This window comes from Cebidichthys violaceus, unplaced genomic scaffold (genome assembly GCF_023349555.1).
Source record: "Cebidichthys violaceus isolate CVI_PGR_0920_01 unplaced genomic scaffold, fCebVio1.0.p SCAF_58, whole genome shotgun sequence".
In the NCBI taxonomy this organism is placed as follows: domain Eukaryota; kingdom Metazoa; phylum Chordata; class Actinopteri; order Perciformes; family Stichaeidae; genus Cebidichthys; species Cebidichthys violaceus.
Window position 1 is genome coordinate 536,061 of NW_027176794.1, and position 27,611 is coordinate 563,671.

A 27,611-nucleotide genomic window follows, 5' to 3' on the forward strand; every position below is an offset into this window, starting at 1 on the left:
TATTGTTTGATCACTTTGATCAGTCAATGATAAGAGAGAGAACTCACAACATGAGAAGGTTATTACATTCAACTAATAGTCATTCAGCCTGTATATCATACACACATTTGAAGCTTTACATTTTTTTGTTTTCAAATATCACAATATTTGTTCTCCTTCCACAACATGACTCCTCTAATTCCTGATACTTCTTGTCTGTCTTTTCCTCCTGTTGACGCTTCACCTGCATATGAATTAATTCAAACGTGATGTAGATCCAGACTGAAATGCAGACCAGAGGGTTGAGTGTGAGGAATGAAGGTATAGTGATGCTTACCTGCTCACAAATGGTCTGAGTTTCCACAGTGGCATCTCTTGTCTCAGTGAATCAAGGTTTACCATTAATTAAACAATGTGAATTTAAATAAATGTACTACATGTAGATTTTTCAAAGTAAAAATTAAAGGTAAAACTAATATGGTGAACAAATGTGACAAAGAATCTGCTCCCATGAAGTATTTGTAACTGTTCACATTCAATAAAAACAAGGCGACAATAAAAGAAACGCTGGTACAAAAGGACAAACAGGCAACTAAGAGCAACTGATGATTTGAGTAGGTTTGTTTAATGGTTTTAATAGTCAACAGCTGCAATATTTGAACGTTTTTGACTTATATATAGGAATTTATTTGCGACATTGAAAGTTTTCTTAAGTTGGTCCCATATTGTAGAAAGTGAGATTTCCATGTTTCCATTTGTTTAATCATAAAGCAGGTCTAGGTGCTAAATTGATACCTTGAAAGTATCAAAAAACTCAACCATTGAGAAATTCACACACAGCCTGATTCAGAAACTGGGCCTTTAAAAGAGCCGTCAGCACCGCCAGAGATACTCTGTCACAAAGATGAAGCATTTCTAGTTCAGTGTGGCTGTAAAGCCTTGTGCACAGCCACACTGACTATAATCCTGCAGGCTTAATAATAATCATAACTAGAGAATTTGGCTGTGTGGCTGCTACTGCCCGAAGACGTTGCAATATATATATATATATACGCCAATATTACCAGCAGCAAGATGTATCATTGGGGCTCATTTGAGATATTGCTTCTCTCATTTCTGCATTTGAGATTCATTCTCTTGGATTGAATCTTGTATTTGTGATGGACAGTTGAGACAGTAGAGACTTGAGAGCAGCTATTGCTTCACAGAAACACATGCGTGTGTGTCACTAATTATTCATGGTGATTTGGGCAAATACTAACCTTTGGAAATGACGGGAGCTATTGTTAAGTCTTGTTGTGGCACAAAGTCAGAGGTTGAGTGTGAGAATGAAATTACAGGTACCCAAGGTGTGTTTTATGTGTTTTGACACAGTAAGTAGAAAAAGACAAATTCTTTGGAATTTGGCTCCTACAGGTAACGATTAATCAATGACTGCTGAAAGGTTAATAACAACAGGTACAAAGAAAAATTCGTTGGAAGTCATTGCATAATCGTTACCTGTAGGAGCCCAATTCTTTGGAATTGGGCTCCTACAGGTAACGATTATGCAATGACTGACATGCTGAAAGGTTAATGGCAACAGGTGTTGGGAACGAAAAGGAGCGTGTTTGAGTTATCAGCAAATGTGAAAAACTAAATTATTGACATCAATATAATTATTAATGTCAGTAAGATTATTAACAATTATTATTAATAATAATAATAATAATAATAATAACAATACAGTTTCGAGGTTTTGAGGTTTCAAGGTTTCGCAGAGTTTGATGGTTTCAGGGACAGGCAGAGCTGCAGCACCGGAACCCCTGTGGAGCCTGTGGTTCTCGGCCAATGAGACCCAGTGATGACAAGTCACACTTAGGTGTGACTTAGCTTCTCCTGGAGCGTGGTGTTATCTTGAACTCAAATCAGGCTTTTTGCTGAACAAGCAGGCCCCAGGTCTTTTCCTTTCTTCAAAGCACATGGTGACCACAAGCACATAGTCAGACCCCAACACAGGTACAAAGAAACATTCTTTGGAATTCCCAGACAGGGAATGATTGCATTACTGGCAACAGGTACGAGGCCTGAAGTGATCTTTAAGAGAACTCAGGAGGTCTTTCAAGCCTCATGTTTAAACAAACTGTCACTAGCCGTGATGATTAAAACGTTAGCTGAATGCAAAAAACACAAATAAAGCTGATTCTGACCCAACAAGGAAACAGTTGTTAACTTTGTCAAAGCAGGTGTGACTTACACAGAAGAAGCCCATCATTCACACAGATAGGAGGAAGGAAACGAACACAAGGAGTGAGATCCAAACGTCACTGGTCCTGGACCAAGATACTGTAGCTTGAAGTCTTGTGGCACAAATTCAGAGTCTGAGTGTGAGAACGAAATTAAAGAGAACCAAGGTGTGTTTTATGTGTTTTGACACTGTAATTAGAAAATGAAATATGACTTCTACAGGTAACGATTGCACAATGACTGACCTGCTGGAATCATAATGGTAACAAATAAGAGGCCTGAAGTAATGAAAGATTCATCAAATAACTGAAGGTTAGGACCAAAAGATGAGTTTTAAATCTGGATTTTAAGGCCTCAACTGTTTGATGTGAGCAGGAAGGTCATTCCAGAGGAAGGGGCCGTTTTCAACACTGTTAAAGAATGATTTCATTTTAAAGCTCTGTGTCACTTTATTCTGCACATTTTCTGATTTTCAATAAAGACAACTTTGCATGTGAAGTGTTTGCTTCAGATTCTCTAGAAACTTCACTTTGAGTGTTTATGTGAGTTAACGCCCAACAACATTTGTTGGACTTAGATTATAGCATTTGTGTTGCATTTTATGGCCATTTAAAACATATGTATTACTCATGTCTCCCATTGTACAAGGGATGCTTGACTGGTTCACCTAAAAGACATGATTTAAAATATTAAGATATTTAGTTTTATACAGATTGTCCAGCTGCAACTTTTTATTGAGCTGGAAACGATTAAATAGAGACAAAAAACACACATGAGCCGTGGGACAAGGAAGCTTTTGTGCTTGTTTTGGCAGGAATTTAGAGGTTGAGTTTTAATCCAAGAGTATGAATCTCAAATGAACCTCAATCATCTTACTACTGTAATATTGGCGTATATATATATATATATATATATATATATATAGGTATTAAATATACATATATATTATGTATTAAATATATATTAAATATGTATTAAGTATATTATGTATTAAATATACATAATATACATATATATATGTATTATTTACTCTGAAAGTTCCTCAAAGTTCACTGAGAGACTCTCACAACAACACAACAAGATGGTTTCAGGTACAGGCTTGTCTTTGAGATTGGCCTCAAATAACTGATTGATGCCAAATCACCGTCATTCAGTAATTATGATGAATGTCGTTAGAAGTAGTCGACACAATCACAAGGCTTAGAAAACACAGATAGAGCCTGTGGGGAACAACATCAGTTAAAAACTGTATTTTGACTCTTTTTCTACCTAAATTTAGTTTCTTAGCAGAAACTTCCTCTCCTCTGAGATTTAAAGTAAGGCTTTTAAGCTGTTATCCACTTTTCTTAACAAAAGTATAAAAACAGTGGTGAGAGTATTTTCTTTTAAGTAACAGTAAAATAGATATCTTTATATTCCTGCATTTGAGCAGTGGTGACCTAAAGTATAGAAGTGGGCTTTGATTGTCTTCAATACCCGAACCAGCCTTCTCTTTATGCATCCATGGTACCAGCAGGATGAATGCCCTGCCCCTCCCTCATTACCACCACTGAGAGGCCCTTGAGCAAGGCCTGTAATGCATTAGGGATCAGATCTCACTGTGGTTGATGGGTGACTTTCAGGTGAATTTGTTTTTAACCTCTCGAAGTTCAAAGTTTTTTTTTCCCTTAAATGTGTCATTAAAGTCACCTTTAGGTTTTAAAAGTAATTTAATGTCACACTGTGATTTTCAGTCAGGTTTTCCAGAATAAAACAAGAGGATCATCAGCTAAAAGTGGACATTAACTTGGATTCATTGGTTGTTGATTTTACAGAGTAATTATGAAGGACACAATCTGCGAGCACAAATGAGATCCACGCGCGGGTGTAGAGGTCTCGCGCGTGCAACTCAAACAGCCACGTCACTCCGCACAGAATACCTCTGCTCGCACAAGCAAAATTGAAGCCCGCGAGGACAAAACCATGCTTTGAGGAGAGAGGAGCGTCCCCTGGTGCGCGACTTCTATCACTGCTCTTCTGATCACAAAGCTGTTTGTTCTTTTTGACACTAAGTGGGCGGACCAAGTCACCATCGTATCATTGGTTACAATCCTCGTCATTGGATTGATCAGATATTAATCCCGAGGTAAATATTGTACTTTTATTCTATACACCTCAGAGGTAAATAATGTACTTTATACTACACTATGTCTCAGAGAAAAATAATGTACTTTATACTACACTATCTCAGAGGTAAATAATGTACTTTATACTACACTATCTCAGAGGTAAATATGTACTTTATACTACACTATCTCAGAGGTAAATATGTACTTTTTACCACACCTTAGAGGTAAACAATGTACTTTAAACGTTAATAACGTTTGGAAATACAAACATTAAATTGTGTTTCTTTTGTAAATAAACTAGAGTCAAGTTGCAGATTGATTTCAATTATTTTCATCATTCTTTTCCATACAATGTGTGTTTGATAGTGAAACCTCTTGTAATCTGAATTGATTCAAACATGATGTGATCATATTTAATCATACTCTTGTGTTTACAGAAGTTAACAGATAAAATGTAGCTGTATTTACTGTGAGCAAGAATTTTGAATGAAATATGCTGTCAAGTTTCTATGTGGGAAATGTTTGACCCATAGTAGACTAGAAGTCTGAATATTTTGGCTTCTGCTGCTTTTATTTGGATCATTCTTTTTATATATAAAAAATACTGAATCGCTGTACTTTAGTCATTTTTCCATACAGTGAGCACCACAAGAAAGGAAATTCTCCTCCATTGTGCTGGTGTGGCGACAGAAATCTCAGACATTTCAAAACTATGACGAATAATCTGTCCTGCTGTCTCTCTATACAACTATCTTCATGGCTAAATAGTTGTCAATGAGAGAATATGTTTTTCTTTTTCCAGTTTAGGTGAACTGACCCTTTAAGTAGCGTTATATTAACAATCTTTCACAAACTATCATAAATGTTTGAAAATTTGTATTAAGTAACGCATTTTTCCTTCTTTGTTTCCAGTTAAAGCTTATGCAGTCAGAGCTGAATGTTGAAGAAGTTGTCAATGATAGAAGTCTGAAGGTATGCTCACTATTAATAGTAATGTCCTATAATCACACCTAAATGCTCTGTCACTATTTTATAAGTTACTTATCCCTGATTTTCTGTGTTTAGGTTTTCAGTGAAAGGTGCAGAATCCACTACACGCCTCCGAAGGTGAAGTGAAGCTCCGTCTGATGAGAGGAGCTGCTTCACTCGAGGTTCGAATCCCGACCGGACTTGAAACTACGACAAGCTGCTGAGTCCTGACTGCAGGCTGCAGACCATCCAGACCGCCCTGACCTCTTCTCCAACACACTTGTATTCCATTGTGTCTGTTGCATTGCATTACCACAGCTGTACAGCAGTCATTAGTGTCATTCTTTAATGAGAAACATTGTACAAAAAGAGTGTTTTTAAAAAAAAAAAGACAATAAAATGTTTTAAAGCAATGTGTTGTTTGTGAGGTTCTGGGTGGAGCTACAGTGAAGCTGTGACCTCACATGATTGTGGTGAAGAAACCCAAGATACTGCTTTAACCATTTACTACTTGTAGATTTCATTAAGGTGAAAATATCACGACGCTTCATAATGTTGGTCTTCTTTGTTTTTGCTTTATTGGGGAAAGACAGACAGGACTTATTGTCAGTATATTTTTTTCATTTGGTTAGTTTCTCTATGCACCTTTTTATAATTTCAGAAGAATGTATGAAGTATTGTTGTCCTCCTCCAGGACACCTGTCAAGTAACGAAGAAAGTTTGTCCTGGTTTGTGTAATCAGAACTCACAACATGAGAAAATTAAAAATCTTTTTCCGTGTTAAGGTCTGGGGGGGGATTTATTTACTTTTTTTAAATCTATTTGTCACCATTTCTTCCAGCCAAGAAAACATGTATTTTCGATATCAGACTAATGCTGCATATAAGAACCACAAGAAATACATAAAGTTTTTTTTATGCTTTTTTTATTATTTCAATAGAAGGTTGTGCATTCTACTTGCTGCTTCCCAACACCAAATATTTGTATTGTGTTAATAAATTCAAAATCAATGTCAAATCATTTCAGGATAAAGAAGCAGAGCACTTTAACATGAGAATGCAGCCTATTGTTAACTGTTGAAACAGGTTGTTTGATCAGATGGGAAAAGGCGTGAGTTCGTCTTCTTTGGTTCTCTTCTGCTCCACACCACGAATCTGAACCTTTCCATCAAATGGTTTGTAGAGACTCAGATGAATGTAGTTCACTTCTCCGAGATGAACCTGCAGGAAAAAAGAGAGGAACATTGGACATCTGAAAGAACATATTTGATCTTGTGTTGCTGAACGCTGAGGACCTTCTACCATCAGAGGTGTGTTTATGGTTTAACTGGTGTTTACTGTCCAGCCATGAATTTGACATGATATCAGATTCAACTGGATGTCACAAATTATGTTAAATCAACCTGTATATCATACAAACACACATCTGAGGCTTTCATTTTTAGTTTTCAACATCACAATATTATTTACCTTGATGATTAAGTTTTCTCCTCCTCTCACAGACTGATTCCTGTATTTAACTGCTTTGAAAGCCACATAGTTCGCCCCTGTCATCGTCTCCACTTGAGGTTTCTCCTGTGTATGAATGAATTAAAATGTGATGTAAATCCAGACTGAAATATAAACCAGTGTTTAGAGACACTCAGAGAGTTGAATGTGGTTTGTGGTGAAGAATGAAGGTAGATTAAATCTCACCCGATCACAAATCGTCTGAATTTCTTGGTTGGCATCCATTGTGTTACTCCATCCTCCAACTCCAGCCATTGTCACAAGGTCCGTTGAAGTTAACAGAGAAGTCAACTGTCTGCTTTTACGTGTCTCGTGTGTTCATTTCCAGCTGGTTATCAGATGTATTTATACTGTGTAACCACCCTGGATACAGACTGGAAGGTGGCTCTGATGAAGTTCTGGGTGGAGCTACAGTGAAGCTGTGACCTCACATGATTGTGGTGAAGAAACACAGTGTATTGCTTGATCCATTTAAATAAGTATACTACATGTCGATTTTTTTAGGTGAAAATATCACCTTAAAATGTGACAAAGAATCTTCATCAATCATAGAGTACTTGACTTAATTCCTGTTCACATGCAGTTAAAATAGCCTCTTTATTGTGTAACAACTCTGAGATGAAGGAGCAGAGTATTCATATGAGACTGCAGATATATAACTAATAGAACCTGTTTATGTTAAATATGGAAACATGACTTCAGTCAGTGTATTTCCCTGTTTGGTTAGATTTTCTACGCTCACTACTACTTTTTATATTCTCACAAGAATGTCTGAAATATTAGTTTTCTCCTCCAGGACACCTGTCAAGTGACTGAGACTAAGAAAGTGTTTCCTGATCTGTGTAATCAGAACTCACAATATGAGCATGTTTCTTTTATTATTTGATCAGAGTGAAGTCAAACATATAAAGTCTGTGTTGAGGTTTGTGTAAACTAAAGAGATATATTTATATTTTTAAATTATTTTTTTACCATCTCTTCAAGATGACATCTATTTTTTAATTCAGACTTCATAAAAGAAAAGCTTATATAAATAGAAAAGCTTATATGCAACATAAGAGCCACAATAAATACATAGAGATTCATGGAAGGTTGTGCATTCAACTTGCTGCTTCCCAACACCAAATACGTATGTAATATGAGTTTGCTTCCTGTAAATATTTATCTTTTGAAAAAGGTTGTTTGATCACTTTGATCAGTCAATGATAAGAGAGAGAATTCACAACATGAGAAGGTTACAAATCTGCAATTTATTCTATGAAGCAATAGCTGCTCTCAAGTTCAGGATGGTCCATTACAAATACAAGATTCAATATAAGAGTATGAATCTCAAATGCGGATATGAGAGAAGCAATATCTCCTCATAAACCTCCATCATACATCTCACTACTGGTGATATTGGCGTAGCAACAACATTGTCAAAAATGTTTGCAAAATGTTCTAGTTTCATCTCTATTATTTATTGTAAATATATTAGATTGTTGGTAATCTTCTACTGATATTGGTGACTTCACACAAATATAACTTGTGTTGTTTTTTTAAGATCGCTTTTGCAGAATAAGAGACTAAAACATAACTTTTCTTCTTTTCGTTTAAAGAATAAACAACATGGCAGACGTGGGGTGAATCCAGATTTCACATGTTCAGGATGAATATTTAAGACATTGAAAACTCTGGCTTTAGCCTCAACATAGCTCACTACGCCATCAATCTCACAAGAAGCCCAATTCTTTGGAATTGGGCTTCTTAAGTCATAAGAAGCCATAAGAAGAACTCACAATAATCTTAATATCAGTAAGATTATTCACAATTATAAATAATAATAACAAGACAGTTTCGGGGTTTCGAGGTTTCAAGGTTTCGCAGAGTTTGATGGTTTCAGGGACAGGCAGAGCTGCAGCACCGGAACCCCTGTGGAGCCTGTGGTTCTCGGCCAATGAGACCCAGAATCTCAAATGAACCTCAATCATCTTACTACTGTAATATTGGCGTATATATATATATATATATATATATATATATATATATATATATACATATATATATTATTTAAAGTTCACTGAGAGACTCTCACAACAACACAACAAGATGGTTTCAGGTACAGGCTTGTCTTTGAGATTGGCCTCAAATAACTGATTGATGCCAAATCACCGTCATTCAGTAATTATGATGAAAGTCGTTAGAAGTAGTCGACACAATCACAAGGCTTAGAAAACACAGATAGAGCCTGTGGGGAACAACATCAGTTAAAAACTGTATTTTGACTCTTTTTCTACCTGAATTTAGTTTCTTAGCAGAAACTTCCTCTCCTCTGAGATTTAAAGTAAGGCTTTTAAGCTGTTATCCACTTTTCTTAACAAAAGTATAAAAACAGTGGTGAGAGTATTTTCTTTTAAGTAACAGTAAAATAGATATCTTTATATTCCTGCCTTTGAGCAGTGGTGACCTAAAGTATAGAAGTGGGCTTTGATTGTCTTCAATACCCGAACCAGCCTTCTCTTTATGCATCCATGGTACCAGCAGGATGAATGCCCTGCCCCTCCCTCATTACCACCACTGAGAGGCCCTTGAGCAAGGCCTGTAATGCATTAGAGATCAGATCTCACTGTGGTGGATGGGTGACTTTCAGGTGAATTAGTTTTTTTATCTCTCGAAGTTCAAAGTTTTTTTTTCTTGAATGTCTCATTAAAGTCACCTTTATATTGTAAAAGTATTTAATAGCACACTGTATGACCAACACACACATAGTATATTGTGGGTGTTTAAGTGAAATATTCAATTCTGAGTCTTTATGGCTGTTACTAAGAGCAATGTTTTTTTTTCTTTTTTCCATAATTCAATTTTACTCTGTGTTTACTGATATAAAACTCTCACCACTGATTTAGTATCATGCGATGCATCTACTGTTTCCCCGTATCTCTCTTTATTTCTACCAGGGACGTGCGGTGAGGGGAGGCAGGTGAGGCTCATCATGAAAAGTAAAAAACAAATAATGATAAAATACAAATTAATATTTCTCTACTGATCTGTGCTATAAATGTAATTTATATATGATTCCAATCATTTCAAGCATTTTTATAATCAAAATCGCTGACTTTGCGCATGTCTTGTTTTTGTTAAATATGGAAACATGACTTCAGTCAGTGTATTTCTACATTTGGTTAGATTTTATACCCTCACTACTCCTTTCAGAAGAATGTATGAAATATTTGTTTCTCCTCCAGGACACCTGTCAAGTAACTGAGACTACGAAAGTGTTTCCTGGTCTGTGTAATCAGAACTCACAATATGAGCATGTTTCTTTTATTATTTGATCAGAGTGAAGTCAAAAATATAAAGTCTGTGTTGAGGTTTGTGTAAACTAAAGAGATATATTTACATTTTTAAATTATTTTACTATTTCTTCAAGGTTTTGTTGGATCTTTGATATCAGACTTCATAAAAGAAAAGTAAACGTTGCACATGAGAGCCACAATAAATACATAGAGATATATAGAAGGTTGTGCATTCAACTTGCTGCTTCCCAACACCAAATACCTTTATTTCTACATGTTGATACATTCAAAATCATGTCAAATCCTTTCAGGAAGAAAAAGCAGAGCGTTGTAATATGAGTTTGCTTCCTGTAAGTATTTATCTTTTGAAAATGGTTGTTTGATCACTTTGATCAGTCACCATTTCTTCCAGCTAAGAAAACATGTATTTTAGATGTCAGACAAATGCTGCATATAAGAACCACAAGAAATATATAGAGATTTTATTTGACTGATTGCTTTATTATTTCAAGAGAAGGTTGTGCATTCAACTTGCTGCTTCCCAACACCAAATATTTTCATTGTGTCAATAAATTCAAACTCAATGTCAAATCATTTCAGGATAAAGAAGCAGAGCACTTTAACATGAGAATGCAGCCTATTGTTAACTGTTGAAACAGGTTGTTTGATCAGATGGGAAAAGGCGTGAGTTCGTCTTCTTTGGTTCTCTTCTGCTTCACACCACGAATCTGAACCTTTCCATCAAATGGTTTGTAGAGACTCAGATGAATGTAGTTCACTTCTCCGAGATGAACCTGTAGGTAAAAAGAGAGGAACATTGGACATCTGAAAGAACATATTTGATCTTGTGCTGCTGAACTCTGAGGAACTTCTACCATCAGAGGTGTGTTTATGGTTTAACTGGTGTTTACTGTCCTGCCATGAATTTGACATGATATCAGATTCAACTGGATGTCACAAATTGTGTTAAATCAACCTGTATATCATACAAACACACATCTGAGGCTTTCATTTTTAGTTTTCAACATCACAATATTATTTACCTTGATGATTAAGTTTTGTCCTCCTCTCACAGACTGATTCCTGTATTTAACTGCTTTGAAATCCACATAGTTCGCCCCTGTCATCGTCTCCACTTGAGGTTTCTCCTGTGTATGAATGAATTAAAATGTGATGTAAATCCAGACTGAAATATAAACCAGTGTTTAGAGACACTCAGAGAGTTGAATGTGGTTTGTGGTGAAGAATGAAGGTAGATTAAATCTCACCCGATCACAAATCGTCTGAATTTCTTGGTTGGCATCCATTGTGTTACTCCATCCTTCAGCTCCAGCCATTGTCACAAGGTCCGTTGAAGTTAACAGAGAAGTCAACTGTCTGCTTTTACGTGTCTCGTGTGTTCATTTCCAGCTGGTTATCAGATGTATTTATACTGTGTAACCACCCTGGATACAGACTGGAAGGTGGCTCTGATGAAGTTCTGGGTGGAGCTACAGTGAAGCTGTGACCTCACATGATTGTGGTGAAGAAACACAGTGTATTGCTTGATCCATTTAAATAAGTATACTACATGTCGATTTTTTTAATTGAAAATATCACCTTAAAATGTGACAAAGAATCTTCATCAATCATAGAGTAGTTGACTTAATTCCTGTTCACATGCAGTCAAAATAGCCTCTTTATTGTGTAACAACTCTGAGATGAAGGAGCAGAGTATTCATATGAGACTGCAGATATATAACTAATAGAACCTGTTAATGTTAAATATGGAAACATGACTTCTGTCAGTGCATTTCTACATTTGATTTAGATGTTCTACGCTCACTGCTCCTTTTTATATTCTCACAAGAATGTCTGAAATATTAGTTTTCTCCTCCAGGACACCTGTCAAGTGACTGAGACTAAGAAAGTGTTTCCTGATCTGTGTAATCAGAACTCACAATATGAGCATGTTTCTTTTATTATTTGATCAGAGTGAAGTCAAACATATAAAGTCTGTGTTAACGTTTGTGTAAACTAAAGAGATATATTTACTTTATTGTAGAAAGTGAGATTGTCTTGTCTTTTTTATCATAAAGCAGGTCTAGGTGCTAAATTGATACCTTGAAAGTATCAAAAAACTCAACCATTGAGAAATTCACACACAGCCTGATTCAGAAACTGGGCCTTTAAAAGAGCCGTCAGGACCGCCAGAGATACTTTATGACAAGGAAGAAGCATTTCTAGTTCAGTGTGGCTCTGGCACAACAAGGCTGCTGGACAGCCGATTGCACAATGACTGACCTGCTGAAAGGTTAAAAGGGCAACAGGTACAAAGAAACGTTCTTTGGATTTCCCAGACAGGGAATGATTGCATTACTGTCAACAGGTACGAGGCCTAAAGTAATCAAATAAAAAGCAAATAACTGAAGGTTAGGAACAAAAGATGAGTTTTAAATCTGGATTTAAGAGAACTCAGAAGGTCTTTCAAGCCTCATGTTTAAACAAACTGTCACTAGCCGTGATGATTAAAACGTTAGCTGAATGCAAAAAACACAAATACAGCTGATTCTGACCCAACAAGGAAACAGTTGTTAACTTTCTCAAAGCAGGTGTGACTTACACAGAAGAAGCCCATCATTCACACAGATAGGAGGAAGGAAACGAACACAAGGAGTGAGATCCAAACGTCACTGGTCCTGGACCAAGATACTGTAGCTTGAAGTCTTGTTGTGGCACAAATTCAGAGTCTGAGTGTGAGAACGAAATTAAAGGGAACCAAGGTGTTTCATTTTAAAGCTCTGTGTCACTTTATTCTGCACATTTTCTGATTTTCAATAAAGACAACTTTGCATGTGAAGTGTGTTTGCTTCAGACTCTCTAGAAACTTCACTTTGAGTGTTTATATGAGTTAACGCCCAACAACATTTGTTGGACTTAGATTATAGCATTTGTGTTGCATTTTATGGCCATTTAAAACATATGTATTACTCATGTCTCCCATTGTACAAGGGATGCTTGACTGGTTCACCTAAAAGACATGATTTAAAATATTAAGATATTTAGTTTTATACAGATTGTCCAGCTGCAACTTTTTATTGAGTTGGAAACGATTAAATAGAGACAAAAAACACACATGAGCCGTGGGACAAGGAAGCTTTTGTGCTTGTTTTGGCAGGAATTTAGAGGTTGAGTTTTAATCCAAGAGTATGAATCTCAAATGAACCTCAATCATCTTACTACTGTAATATTGGCGTATATATATATATATATATATATATATATATATATATATATATATATATATATATATATATATATATATATATATATATATATGTATTAAATATACATATATATTATGTATTAAATATATATTAAATATGTATTAAATATATTATGTATTAAATATACATAATATACATATATATATGTATTATTTACTCTGAAAGTTCCTCAAAGTTCACTGAGAGACTCTCACAACAACACAACAAGATGGTTTCAGGTACAGGCTTGTCTTTGAGATTGGCCTCAAATAACTGATTGATGCCAAATCACCGTCATTCAGTAATTATGATGAAAGTCGTTAGAAGTAGTCGACACAATCACAAGGCTTAGAAAACACAGATAGAGCCTGTGGGGAACAACATCAGTTAAAAACTGTATTTTGACTCTTTTTCTACCTAAATTTAGTTTCTTAGCAGAAACTTCCTCTCCTCTGAGATTTAAAGTAAGGCTTTTAAGCTGTTATCCACTTTTCTTAACAAAAGTATAAAAACAGTGGTGAGAGTATTTTCTTTTAAGTAACAGTAAAATAGATATCTTTATATTCCTGCCTTTGAGCAGTGGTGACCTAAAGTATAGAAGTGGGCTTTGATTGTCTTCAATACCCGAACCAGCCTTCTCTTTATGCATCCATGGTACCAGCAGGATGAATGCCCTGCCCCTCCCTCATTACCACCACTGAGAGGCCCTTGAGCAAGGCCTGTAATGCATTAGAGATCACATCTCACTGTGGTTGATGGGTGACTTTCAGGTGAATTTGTTTTTAACCTCTCGAAGTTCAAAGTTTTTTTTTCCCTTAAATGTGTCATTAAAGTCACCTTTAGGTTTTAAAAGTAATTTAATGTCACACTGTGATTTTCAGTCAGGTTTTCCAGAATAAAACAAGAGGATCATCAGCTAAAAGTGGACATTAACTTGGATTCATTGGTTGTTGATTTTACAGAGTAATTATGAAGGACAAAATCCGCGAGCACAAATGAGATCCACGCGCGGGTGTAGAGGTCTCGCGCGTGCAACTCAAACAGCCACGTCACTCCGCACAGAATACCTCTGCTCGCACCAGCAAAATTGAAGCCCGCGAGGACAAAACCATGCTTTGCGGAGAGAGGAGCGTCCCCTGGTGCGCGACTTCTATCACTGCTCTTCTGATCACAAAGCTGTTTGTTCTTTTTGACACTAAGTGGGCGGACCAAGTCACCATCGTATCATTGGTTACAATCCTCGTCATTGGATTGATCAGATATTAATCCCGAGGTAAATATTGTACTTTTATTCTATACACCTCAGAGGTAAATAATGTACTTTATACTACACTAAGTCTCAGAGAAAAATAATGTACTTTATACTACACTATCTCAGAGGTAAATAATGTACTTTATACTACACTATCTCAGAGGTAAATAATATACTTTATACTACACTATCTCAGAGGTAAATATGTACTTTTTACCACACCTTAGAGGTAAACAATGTACTTTAAACGTTAATAACATTTGGAAATACAAACATTAAATTGTGTTTCTTTTGTAAATAAACTAGAGTCAAGTTGCAGATTGATTTCAATTATTTTCATCATTCTTTTCCATACAATGTGTGTTTGATAGTGAAACCTCTTGTAATCTGAATTGATTCAAACATGATGTGATCATATTTAATCATACTCTTGTGTTTACAGAAGTTAACAGATAAAATGTAGCTGTATTTACTGTGAGCAAGAATTTTGAATGAAATATGTTGTCAAGTTTCTATGTGGGAAATGTTTGACCCATAGTAGACTAGAAGTCTGAATATTTTGGCTTCTGCTGCTTTTATTTGGATCATTCTTTTTATATATAAAAAATACTGAATCGCTGTACTTTAGTCATTTTTCCATACAGTGAGCACCACAAGAAAGGAAATTGTCCTCCATTGTGCTGGTGTGGCGACAGAAATCTCAGACATTTCAAAACTATGACGAATAATCTGTCCTGCTGTCTCTCTATACAACTATCTTCATGGCTAAATAGTTGTCAATGAGAGAATATGTTTTTCTTTTTCCAGTTTAGGTGAACTGACCCTTTAAGTAGCGTTATATTAACAATCCTTCACAAACTATCATAAATGTTTGAAAATATTTATTAAGTAACGCATTTTTCCTTCTTTGTTTCCAGTTAAAGCTTATGCAGTCAGAGCTGAATGTTAAAGAAGTTGTCAATGATAGAAGTCTGAAGGTATGCTCACTATTAATAGTAATGTCCTATAATCACACCTAAATGCTCTGTCACTATTTTATAAGTTACTTATCCCTGATTTTCTGTGTTTAGGTTTTCAGTGAAAGGTGCAGAATCCACTACACGCCTCCGAAGGTGAAGTGAAGCTCCGTCTGATGAGAGGAGCTGCTTCACTCGAGGTTCAAACCCCAACTGGAGCTGAAACTACGACAAGCTGCTGAGTCCTGACTGCAGGCTGCAGACCATCCAGACCGCCCTGACCTCTTCTCCAACACACTTGTATTCCATTGTGTCTGTTGCATTGCATTACCACAGCTGTACAGCAGTCATTGGTGTGATTCTTTAATGAGAAACATTGTACAAAAAGAGTGTTTTTAAAAAAAAAAAGACAATAAAATGTTTTAAAGCAATGTGTTGTCTGTGAGGTTCTGGGTGGAGCTACAGTGAAGCTGTGACCTCACATGATTGTGGTGAAGAAACCCAAGATACTGCTTTAACCATTTACTACTTGTAGATTTCATTTAGGTGAAAATATCACGACGCTTCATAATGTTGGTCTTCTTTGTTTTTGCTTTATTGGGGAAAGACAGACAGGACTTATTGTCAGTATATTTTTTTCATTTGGTTAGTTTCTCTATGCACCTTTTTATAATTTCAGAAGAATGTATGAAGTATTGTTGTCCTCCTCCAGGACACCTGTCAAGAAACTAACGAAGACAGTTTGGTTTGTGTGATCAGAATTCATAACATGAGAAAATTAAAAATCTTTTTCCGTGTTAAGGTCTGGGTGGTGATTTATTTACCTTTTTTTAATCTGTACATTTAGATCTGTACAGGTAATGATTGCATTACTGGCAACAGGTACGAGGCCTGAAGTGATCTTTAAGAGAACTCAGGAGGTCTTTCAAGCCTCATGTTTAAACAAACTGTCACTAGCCGTGATGATTAAAACGTTAGCTGAATGCAAAAACACGAATAAAGCTGATTCTGACCCAACAAGGAAACAGTTGTTAACGTTCTCAAAGCAGGTGTGACTTACACAGAAGAAGCCCATCATTCACACAGATAGGAGGAAGGAAACGAACACAAGGAGTGAGATCCAAACGTCACTGGTCCTGGACCAAGATACTGTAGCTTGAAGTCTTGTTGTGGCACAAATTCAGAGTCTGAGTGTGAGAACGAAATTAAAGGGAACCAAGGTGTTTCATTTTAAAGCTCTGTGTCACTTTATTCTGCACATTTTCTGATTTTCAATAAAGACAACTTTGCATGTGAAGTGTGTTTGCTTCAGACTCTCTAGAAACTTCACTTTGAGTGTTTATATGAGTTAACGCCCAACAACATTTGTTGGACTTAGATTATAGCATTTGTGTTGCATTTTATGGCCATTTAAAACATATGTATTACTCATGTCTCCCATTGTACAAGGGATGCTTGACTGGTTCACCTAAAAGACATGATTTAAAATATTAAGATATTTAGTTTTATACAGATTGTCCAGCTGCAACTTTTTATTGAGCTGGAAATTTGAAACTGGAAATTGAGAATGAAATTAAAGGGAACCAAGGTGTGTTTTATCTGTTTTGACACAGTATTTAGGAACAAAAAATTCTTTGGAATTTGGCTCCTACAGGTACCGATTGCGCAATGACTGACCTGCTGGAAGGTTAAGGGCAACAGGTACAAAGAAAAATTCTGTGGAATTCTCAGACAGGGAATGATTGCATTACTGGCAACACGTATACGAGGCCTGAAGTAATCAAAGAAAAAGTAAATAACTGAAGGTTAGTACAAAAAAAAAGAGTTTTGAGTCTGGATTTAAAAGCCTCAACTGTTTGATGTACTTATCGGATGTTGGTTGCATTTAAATAAGTATACCTGTAGATTTGTTTTGGGGGAAAATATCTTAAAAACTGTGTCAAAGAATCTGAACTGATTTTATAGTACTTGTCACTATTTCCTTTTCACATTCAGTCAAAACAAGCCCACAATATAAGAAATGCAAGTACAAATGGACAAACTTTAAGAGCAACTGATGATTTGAGTAGTTTTTTGACTTGCAAGAATTGACTAGTGACATTGGAGGTTTCCTTAAGTTACATCCAGCAGCAATCATATATCTTTTGATCCTACATACAGATAAGGGTGTGTTGCATCACATTTGAATGAATCTATTGTTTTCTGTCAGACAAACCAACATGTTGAACAAAGAGTTAATTCAGAGACAACTGACCCACTCTGTAATGTGTCACCTGGTAATAGGTTTAAGTCCAGATGCTCTAGATTTCTAGTTTAGACTTTAGAGGCTGTCGACGCTTCATAATGTTGCTCTTCTTTGTTTTTGAATTTTGGAGGAAAGACAGACAGGACTTATTGTCAGTATATTTTTTTCATTTGGTTAGTTTCTCTATGCTCCCTTTTATAATTTCAGAAGAATGTTTGAAATATTGTTGTCCTCCTCCAGGACACCTGTCAAGTAATGAAGAAAGTTTGTCCTGGTTTGTGTGATCAGAACTCATAACATGAGAAAATTAAAGATCTTTTTCCGTGTTAAGGTCTGGGTGGGGATTTATTTACTTTTTTGAAATCTATTTGTCACCATTTCTTCCAGCCAAGAAAACATGTATTTTCGATATCAGACTAATGCTGCATATAAGAACCACAAGAAATATATAAAGCTTTTTTTATGCTTTCTTTATTATTTCAATAGAAGGTTGTGCATTCTACTTGCTGCTTCCCAACACCAAATATTTGTATTGTGTTAATAAATTCAAAACCAATGTCAAATCATTTCAGGATAAAGAAGCAGAGCACTTTAACATGAGAATGCAGCCTATTGTTAACTGTTGAAACAGGTTGTTTGATCAGATGGGAAAAGGCGTGAGTTCGTCTTCTTTGGTTCTCTTCTGCTCAATACCACGAATCTGAACCTTTCCATCAAATGGTTTGTAGAGACTCAGATGAATGTAGTTCACTTCTCCGAGATGAACCTGTAGGTAAAAAGAGAGGAACATTGGACATCTGAAAGAACATATTTGATCTTGTGTTGCTGAACTCTGAGGACCTTCTACCATCAGAGGTGTGTTTATGGTTTAACTGGTGTTTACTGTCCTGCCATGAATTTGACATGATATCAGATTCAACTGGATGTCACAAATTATGTTAAATCAACCTGTATATTATACAAACACACATCTGAGGCTTTCATTTTTAGTTTTCAAACATCACAATATTATTTACCTTGATGATTAAGTTTTCTCCTCCTCTCACAGACTGATTCCTGTATTTAACTGCTTTGAAATCCACATAGTTCGCCCCTGTCATCGTCTCCACTTGAGGTTTCTCCTGTGTATGAATGAATTAAAATGTGATGTAAATCCAGACTGAAATATAAACCAGTGTTTAGAGACACTCAGAGAGTTAAATGTGGTTTGTGGTGAAGAATGAAGGTAGATTAAATCTCACCCGATCACAAATCGTCTGAATTTCTTGGTTGGCATCCATTGTGTCACTCCATCCTTCAGCTGCAGCCATTGTCACAAGGTCCGTTGAAGTTAACAGAGAAGTCAACTGTCTGCTTTTACGTGTCTCGTGTGTTCATTTCCAGCTGGTTATCAGATGTATTTATACTGTGTAACCACCCTGGATACAGACTGGAAGGTGGCTCTGATGAAGTTCTGGGTGGAGCTACAGTGAAGCTGTGACCTCACATGATTGTGGTGAAGAAACACAGTGTATTGCTTGATCCATTTAAATAAGTATACTACATGTAGATTTTTTTTAGGTGAAAATATCACCTTAAAATGTGACAAAGAATCTTCATCAATCATAGAGTAGTTGACTTAATTCCTGTTCACATGCAGTTAAAATAGCCTCTTTATTGTGTAACAACTCTGAGATAAAGGAGCAGAGTATTCATATGAGACTGCAGATATATAACTAATAGAACCTGTTTATGTTAAATATGGAAACATGACTTCAGTCAGTGTATTTCCCTGTTTGGTTAGATTTTCTACGCTCACTACTCCTTTTTATATTCTCACAAGAATGTATGAAATATTAGTTTTCTCCTCCAGGACACCTGTCAAGTGACTGAGACTAAGAAAGTGTTTCCTGATCTGTGTAATCAGAACTCACAATATGATCATGTTTCTTTTATTATTTGATCAGAGTGAAGTCAAAAATATAAAGTCTGTGTTAACGTTTGTGTAATTTAAAGAGATATATTTAACTTTTTAAATTAATTTTTTACCATTTCTTCAAGATTTTGTTGGATCTTTGATATCAGACTTCATAAAAGAAAAGCAAACGTTGCACATGAGAGCCACAATAAATACAAAGAGATAAATAGAAGGTTGTGCATTCAACTTGCTGCTTCCCAACACCAAATACCTTTATTTCTACATGTTGATACATTCAAAATCATGTCAAATCCTTTCAGGATGAAGAAGCAGAGCGTTGAAACATGAGTTTGCTTCTTGTAAGTATTTCACTGTTGAAAAATATTGTTTGATCACTTTGATCAGTCAATGATAAGAGAGAGAACTCACAACATGAGAAGGTTATTACATTCAACTAATAGTCATTCAGCCTGTATATCATACACACATTTGAAGCTTTACATTTTTTTGTTTTCAAATATCACAATATTTTTTCTCCCTCCACAACATGACTCCTCTAATTCCTGATACTTCTTGTCTGTCTTTTCCTCCTGTTGACGCTTCACCTGCATATGAATTAATTCAAACGTGATGTAGATCCAGACTGAAATGCAGACCAGAGGGTTGAGTGTGAGGAATGAAGGTATAGTGATGCTTACCTGATCACAAATGGTCTGAGTTTCCACAGTGGCATCTCTTGTCTCAGTGAATCAAGGTTTACCATTAATTAAACAATGTGAATTTAAATAAATGTACTACATGTAGATTTTTCAAAGTAAAAATTAAAGGTAAAACTAATATGGTGGACAAATGTGACAAAGAATCTGCTCCCATGAAGTATTTGTAACTGTTCACATTCAATAAAAACAAGGCGACAATAAAAGAAACGCTGGTACAAAAGGACAAACAGGCAACTAAGAGCAACTGATGATTGGAGTAGGTTTGTTTAATGGTTTTAATAGTCAACAGCTGCAATATTTGAACGTTTTTGACTTGTAGGAATTTATTTGCGACATTGAAAGTTTTCTTAAGTTGGTCCCATATTGTAGAAAGTGAGATTTCCATGTTTCCATTTTTTTAATCATAAAGCAGGTCTAGGTGCTAAATTGATACCTTGAAAGTATCAAAAAACTCAACCATTGAGAAATTCACACACAGCCTGATTCAGAAACTGGGCCTTTAAAAGAGCCGTCAGCACCGCCAGAGATACTCTGTCACAAAGATGAAGCATTTCTAGTTCAGTGTGGCTGTAAAGCCTTGTGCACAGCCACACTGACTATAATCCTGCAGGCTTAATAATAATCATAACTAGAGAATTTGGCTGTGTGGCTGCTACTGCCCGAAGACGTTGCAATATATATATATATATATATACGCCAATATTACCAGCAGCAAGATGTATCATTGGGGCTCATTTGAGATATTGCTTCTCTCATTTCTGCATTTGAGATTCATTCTCTTGGATTGAATCTTGTATTTGTGATGGACAGTTGAGACAGTAGAGACTTGAGAGCAGCTATTGCTTCACAGAAACACATGCGTGTGTGTCACTAATTATTCATGGTGATTTATTCTGGAATTTGGCTCCTCCAGGTAACGATTAATCAATGACTGCTGAAAGGTTAATGGCAACAGGTGCAAAGAAAAATTTGTTGAAAGTCATTGCGTAATCGTTACCTGTAGAAGCCCTACAGGTAACGATTATGCAATGACTGACATGCTGAAAGGTTAATGGCAACAGGTGTTGGGAACAAAAAGGAGCGTGTTTGAGTTATCAGCAAATGTGAAAAACTAAATTATTGACATCAATATAATTATTAATGTCAGTAAGATTATTAACAATTATTATTAATAATAATAATAATAATAATAATAACAATACAGTTTCGAGGTTTTGAGGTTTCAAGGTTTCGCAGAGTTTGATGGTTTCAGGGACAGGCAGAGCTGCAGCACCGGAACCCCTGTGGAGCCTGTGGTTCTCGGCCAATGAGACCCAGTGATGACAAGTCACACTTAGGTGTGACTTAGCTTCTCCTGGAGCATGGTGTTATCTTGAACTCAAATCAGGCTTTTTGCTGAACAAGCAGGCCCCAGGTCTTTTCCTTTCTTCAAAGCACATGGTGACCACAAGGACATAGTCAGACCCCAACACAGGTACAAAGAAACATTCTTTGGAATTCCCAGACAGGGAATGATTGCATTACTGGCAACAGGTACGAGGCCTGAAGTGATCTTTAAGAGAACTCAGGAGGTCTTTCAAGCCTCATGTTTAAACAAACTGTCACTAGCCGTGATGATTAAAACGTTAGCTGAATGCAAAAAACACAAATACAGCTGATTCTGACCCAACAAGGAAACAGTTGTTAACTTTGTCAAAGCAGGTGTGACTTACACAGAAGAAGCCCATCATTCACACAGATAGGAGGAAGGAAACGAACACAAGGAGTGAGATCCAAACGTCACTGGTCCTGGACCAAGATACTGTAGCTTGAAGTCTTGTTGTGGCACAAATTCAGAGTCTGAGTGTGAGAACGAAATTAAAGGGAACCAAGGTGTTTCATTTTAAAGCTCTGTGTCACTTTATTCTGCACATTTTCTGATTTTCAATAAAGACAACTTTGCATGTGAAGTGTGTTTGCTTCAGACTCTCTAGAAACTTCACTTTGAGTGTTTATATGAGTTAACGCCCAACAACACTTGTTGTACTTAGATTATAGCATTTGTGTTGCGTTTTATGGCCATTTAAAACATATGTATTACTCATGTCTCCCATTGTACAAGGGATGCTTGACTGGTTCACCTAAAAGACATGATTTAAAATATTAAGATATTTAGTTTTATACAGATTGTCCAGCTGCAACTTTTTATTGAGCTGGAAACGATTAAATAGAGACAAAAAACACACATGAGCCGTGGGACAAGGAAGCTTTTGTGCTTGTTTTGGCAGGAATTTAGAGGTTGAGTTTTAATCCAAGAGTATGAATCTCAAATGAACCTCAATCATCTTACTACTGTAATATTGGCGTATATATATATATATATATATATATATATATATATATATATATATATATATATATATATATGTATTAAATATACATATATTATGTATTAAATATATATTAAATATGTATTAAGTATATTATGTATTAAATATACATAATATACATATATATATGTATTATTTACTCTGAAAGTTCCTCAAAGTTCACTGAGAGACTCTCACAACAACACAACAAGATGGTTTCAGGTACAGGCTTGTCTTTGAAATTGGCCTCAAATAACTGATTGATGCCAAATCACCGTCATTCAGTAATTATGATGAAAGTCGTTAGAAGTAGTCGACACAATCACAAGGCTTAGAAAACACAGATAGAGCCTGTGGGGAACAACATCAGTTAAAAACTGTATTTTGACTCTTTTTCTACCTAAATTTAGTTTCTTAGCAGAAACTTCCTCTCCTCTGAGATTTAAAGTAAGGCTTTTAAGCTGTTATCCACTTTTCTTAACAAAAGTAAAAAAACAGTGGTGAGAGTATTTTCTTTTAAGTAACAGTAAAATAGATATCTTTATATTCCTGCCTTTGAGCAGTGGTGACCTAAAGTATAGAAGTGGGCTTTGATTGTCTTCAATACCCGAACCAGCCTTCTCTTTATGCATCCATGGTACCAGCAGGATGAATGCCCTGCCCCTCCCTCATTACCACCACTGAGAGGCCCTTGAGCAAGGCCTGTAATGCATTAGGGATCACATCTCACTGTGGTTGATGGGTGACTTTCAGGTGAATTTGTTTTTAACCTCTCGAAGTTCAAAGTTTTTTTTCCCTTAAATGTGTCATTAAAGTCACCTTTAGGTTTTAAAAGTAATTTAATGTCACACTGTGATTTTCAGTCAGGTTTTCCAGAATAAAACAAGAGGATCATCAGCTAAAAGTGGACATTAACTTGGATTCATTGGTTGTTGATTTTACAGAGTAATTATGAAGGACAAAATCCGCGAGCACAAATGAGATCCACGCGCGGGTGTAGAGGTCTCGCGCGTGCAACTCAAACAGCCACGTCACTCCGCACAGAATACCTCTGCTCGCACCAGCAAAATTGAAGCCCGCGAGGACAAAACCATGCTTTGAGGAGAGAGGAGCGTCCCCTGGTGCGCGACTTCTATCACTGCTCTTCTGATCACAAAGCTGTTTGTTCTTTTTGACACTAAGTGGGCGGACCAAGTCACCATCGTATCATTGGTTACAATCCTCGTCATTGGATTGATCAGATATTAATCCCGAGGTAAATATTGTACTTTTATTCTATACACCTCAGAGGTAAATAATGTACTTTATACTACACTATGTCTCAGAGAAAAATAATGTACTTTATACTACACTATCTCAGAGGTAAATAATATACTTTATACTACACTATCTCAGAGGTAAATATGTACTTTATACTACACTATCTCAGAGGTAAATATGTACTTTTTACCACACCTTAGAGGTAAACAATGTACTTTAAACGTTAATAACGTTTGGAAATACAAACATTAAATTGTGTTTCTTTTGTAAATAAACTAGAGTCAAGTTGCAGATTGATTTCAATTATTTTCATCATTCTTTTCCATACAATGTGTGTTTGATAGTGAAACCTCTTGTAATCTGAATTGATTCAAACATGATGTGATCATATTTAATCATACTCTTGTGTTTACAGAAGTTAACAGATAAAATGTAGCTGTATTTACTGTGAGCAAGAATTTTGAATGAAATATGCTGTCAAGTTTCTATGTGGGAAATGTTTGACCCATAGTAGACTAGAAGTCTGAATATTTTGGCTTCTGCTGCTTTTATTTGGATCATTCTTTTTATATATAAAAAATACTGAATCGCTGTACTTTAGTCATTTTTCCATACAGTGAGCACCACAAGAAAGGAAATTGTCCTCCATTGTGCTGGTGTGGCGACAGAAATCTCAGACATTTCAAAACTATGACGAATAATCTGTCCTGCTGTCTCTCTATACAACTATCTTCATGGCTAAATAGTTGTCAATGAGAGAATATGTTTTTCGTTTTCCAGTTTAGGTGAACTGACCCTTTAAGTAGCGTTATATTAACAATCTTTCACAAACTATCATAAATGTTTGAAAATTTGTATTAAGTAACGCATTTTTCCTTCTTTGTTTCCAGTTAAAGCTTATGCAGTCAGAGCTGAATGTTAAAGAAGTTGTCAATGATAGAAGTCTGAAGGTATGCTCACTATTAATAGTAATGTCCTATAATCACACCTAAATGCTCTGTCACTATTTTATAAGTTACTTATCCCTGATTTTCTGTGTTTAGGTTTTCAGTGAAAGGTGCAGAATCCACTACACGCCTCCGAAGGTGAAGTGAAGCTCCGTCTGATGAGAGGAGCTGCTTCACTCGAGGTTCAAACCCCAACTGGAGCTGAAACTACGACAAGCTGCTGAGTCCTGACTGCAGGCTGCAGACCATCCAGACCGCCCTGACCTCTTCTCCAACACACTTGTATTCCATTGTGTCTGTTGCATTGCATTACCACAGCTGTACAGCAGTCATTGGTGTGATTCTTTAATGAGAAACATTGTACAAAAAGAGTGTTTTTAAAAAAAAAAAGACAATAAAATGTTTTAAAGCAATGTGTTGTCTGTGAGGTTCTGGGTGGAGCTACAGTGAAGCTGTGACCTCACATGATTGTGGTGAAGAAACCCAAGATACTGCTTTAACCATTTACTACTTGTAGATTTCATTTAGGTGAAAATATCACGACGCTTCATAATGTTGGTCTTCTTTGTTTTTGCTTTATTGGGGAAAGACAGACAGGACTTATTGTCAGTATATTTTTTTCATTTGGTTAGTTTCTCTATGCACCTTTTTATAATTTCAGAAGAATGTATGAAGTATTGTTGTCCTCCTCCAGGACACCTGTCAAGAAACTAACGAAGACAGTTTGGTTTGTGTGATCAGAATTCATAACATGAGAAAATTAAAAATCTTTTTCAGTGTTCAGGTCTGGGTGGTGATTTATTTACCTTTTTTTAATCTGTACATTTAGATCTGTACAGGTAATGATTGCATTACTGGCAACAGGTACGAGGCCGGAAGTGATCTTTAAGAGAACTCAGGAGGTCTTTCAAGCCTCATGTTTAAACAAACTGTCACTAGCCGTGATGATTAAAACGTTAGCTGAATGCAAAAAACACGAATAAAGCTGATTCTGACCCAACAAAGAAACAGTTGTTAACTTTCTCAAAGCAGGTGTGACTTACACAGAAGAAGCCCATCATTCACACAGATAGGAGGAAGGAAACGAACACAAGGAGTGAGATCCAAACGTCACTGGTCCTGGACCAAGATACTGTAGCTTGAAGTCTTGTTGTGGCACAAATTCAGAGTCTGAGTGTGAGAACGAAATTAAAGGGAACCAAGGTGTTTCATTTTAAAGCTCTGTGTCACTTTATTCTGCACATTTTCTGATTTTCAATAAAGACAACTTTGCATGTGAAGTGTGTTTGCTTCAGACTCTCTAGAAACTTCACTTTGAGTGTTTATATGAGTTAACGCCCAACAACATTTGTTGGACTTAGATTATAGCATTTGTGTTGCATTTTATGGCCATTTAAAACATATGTATTACTCATGTCTCCCATTGTACAAGGGATGCTTGACTGGTTCACCTAAAAGACATGATTTAAAATATTAAGATATTTAGTTTTATACAGATTGTCCAGCTGCAACTTTTTATTGAGCTGGAAATTTGAAACTGGAAATTGAGAATGAAATTAAAGGGAACCAAGGTGTGTTTTATCTGTTTTGACACAGTATTTAGAAACAAAAAATTCTTTGGAATTTGGCTCCTACAGGTACCGATTGCGCAATGACTGACCTGCTGGAAGGTTAAGGGCAACAGGTACAAAGAAAAATTCTGTGGAATTCTCAGACAGGGAATGATTGCATTACTGGCAACACGTATACGAGGCCTGAAGTAATCAAAGAAAAAGTAAATAACTGAAGGTTAGTACAAAAAAAAAGAGTTTTGAGTCTGGATTTAAAAGCCTCAACTGTTTGATGTACTTATCGGATGTTGGTTGCATTTAAATAAGTATACCTGTAGATTTGTTTTGGGGGAAAATATCTTAAAAACTGTGTCAAAGAATCTGAACTGATTTTATAGTACTTGTCACTATTTCCTTTTCACATTCAGTCAAAACAAGCCCACAATATAAGAAATGCAAGTACAAAAGGACAAACTTTAAGAGCAACTGATGGTTTGAGTAGTTTTTTGACTTGCAAGAATTGACTAGTGACATTGGAGGTTTCCTTAAGTTACATCCAGCAGCAATCATATATCTTTTGATCCTACATACAGATAAGGGTGTGTTGCATCACATTTGAATGAATCTATTGTTTTCTGTCAGACAAACCAACATGTTGAACAAAGAGTTAATTCAGAGACAACTGACCCACTCTGTAATGTGTCACCTGGTAATAGGTTTAAGTCCAGATGCTCTAGATTTCTAGTTTAGACTTTAGAGGCTGTCGACGCTTCATAATGTTGGTCTTCTTTGTTTTTGAATTTTGGAGGAAAGACAGACAGGACTTATTGTCAGTATATTTTTTTCATTTGGTTAGTTTCTCTATGCTCCCTTTTATAATTTCAGAAGAATGTTTGAAATATTGTTGTCCTCCTCCAGGACACCTGTCAAGTAATGAAAAAAGTTTGTCCTGGTTTGTGTGATCAGAACTCACAACATGAGAAAATTAAAGATCTTTTTCCGTGTTAAGGTCTGGGTGGGGATTTATTTACTTTTTTGAAATCTATTTGTCACCATTTCTTCCAGCCAAGAAAACATGTATTTTCGATATCAGACTAATGCTGCATATAAGAACCACAAGAAATATA

The 27,611-nt window shown here is 36.1% G+C and overlaps 3 protein-coding genes across 3 annotated transcripts; all 3 read right to left on the bottom strand.

The window, feature by feature from the left end:
• Positions 1-6,234: 6,234 nt before the first annotated feature.
• On the bottom strand, positions 6,235-7,114 carry LOC137888827 (cystatin-A2-like). Its single transcript, XM_068732330.1, has 3 exons — positions 6,977-7,114; positions 6,752-6,856; positions 6,235-6,502 (listed from the first exon to the last, which is right to left on the bottom strand). Exons 1-3 carry the CDS (start codon positions 7,043-7,045, stop codon positions 6,377-6,379), a joined length of 300 nt encoding a protein of 99 aa, XP_068588431.1. The 5' UTR covers positions 7,046-7,114; the 3' UTR covers positions 6,235-6,376.
• Positions 7,115-10,545: 3,431 nt separating this feature from the next.
• On the bottom strand, positions 10,546-11,484 carry LOC137888813 (leukocyte cysteine proteinase inhibitor 1-like). The gene is made up of 3 exons (XM_068732307.1): positions 11,334-11,484; positions 11,109-11,213; positions 10,546-10,859 (listed from the first exon to the last, which is right to left on the bottom strand). The coding sequence occupies exons 1-3, from the start codon at positions 11,400-11,402 to the stop codon at positions 10,734-10,736; spliced, it is 300 nt and encodes a 99-aa protein (XP_068588408.1). The 5' UTR covers positions 11,403-11,484; the 3' UTR covers positions 10,546-10,733.
• A 6,740-nt stretch (positions 11,485-18,224) lies between these two features.
• LOC137888829 (leukocyte cysteine proteinase inhibitor 1-like) lies at positions 18,225-19,137 on the bottom strand. The gene is made up of 3 exons (XM_068732332.1): positions 19,005-19,137; positions 18,780-18,884; positions 18,225-18,529 (listed from the first exon to the last, which is right to left on the bottom strand). Exons 1-3 carry the CDS (start codon positions 19,071-19,073, stop codon positions 18,404-18,406), a joined length of 300 nt encoding a protein of 99 aa, XP_068588433.1. The 5' UTR covers positions 19,074-19,137; the 3' UTR covers positions 18,225-18,403.
• Between the last annotated feature and the right edge of the window lie 8,474 nt (positions 19,138-27,611).

Bases quoted from the DNA above. Each gene is read 5' to 3' on its own strand.
- LOC137888813 (XM_068732307.1), bottom strand. From the start codon at position 11,402: ATGGCTGGAGCTGAAGGATGGAGTAACACAATGGATGCCAACCAAGAA. The intron at 11,214-11,333 runs GTGAGATTTAAT...ATTCATACACAG, and splicing joins TTCAGACGATTTGTGATCGG to GAGAAACCTCAAGTGGAGAC. The intron at 10,860-11,108 runs GTAAATAATATT...TTTTACCTACAG, and splicing joins GACAAAACTTAATCATCAAG to GTTCATCTCGGAGAAGTGAA.
- LOC137888829 (XM_068732332.1), bottom strand. From the start codon at position 19,073: ATGGCTGCAGCTGAAGGATGGAGTGACACAATGGATGCCAACCAAGAA. The intron at 18,885-19,004 runs GTGAGATTTAAT...ATTCATACACAG, and splicing joins TTCAGACGATTTGTGATCGG to GAGAAACCTCAAGTGGAGAC. The intron at 18,530-18,779 runs GTAAATAATATT...TTTTACCTACAG, and splicing joins GAGAAAACTTAATCATCAAG to GTTCATCTCGGAGAAGTGAA.
- LOC137888827 (XM_068732330.1), bottom strand. From the start codon at position 7,045: ATGGCTGGAGTTGGAGGATGGAGTAACACAATGGATGCCAACCAAGAA. The intron at 6,857-6,976 runs GTGAGATTTAAT...ATTCATACACAG, and splicing joins TTCAGACGATTTGTGATCGG to GAGAAACCTCAAGTGGAGAC. The intron at 6,503-6,751 runs GTAAATAATATT...TTTTTCCTGCAG, and splicing joins GAGAAAACTTAATCATCAAG to GTTCATCTCGGAGAAGTGAA.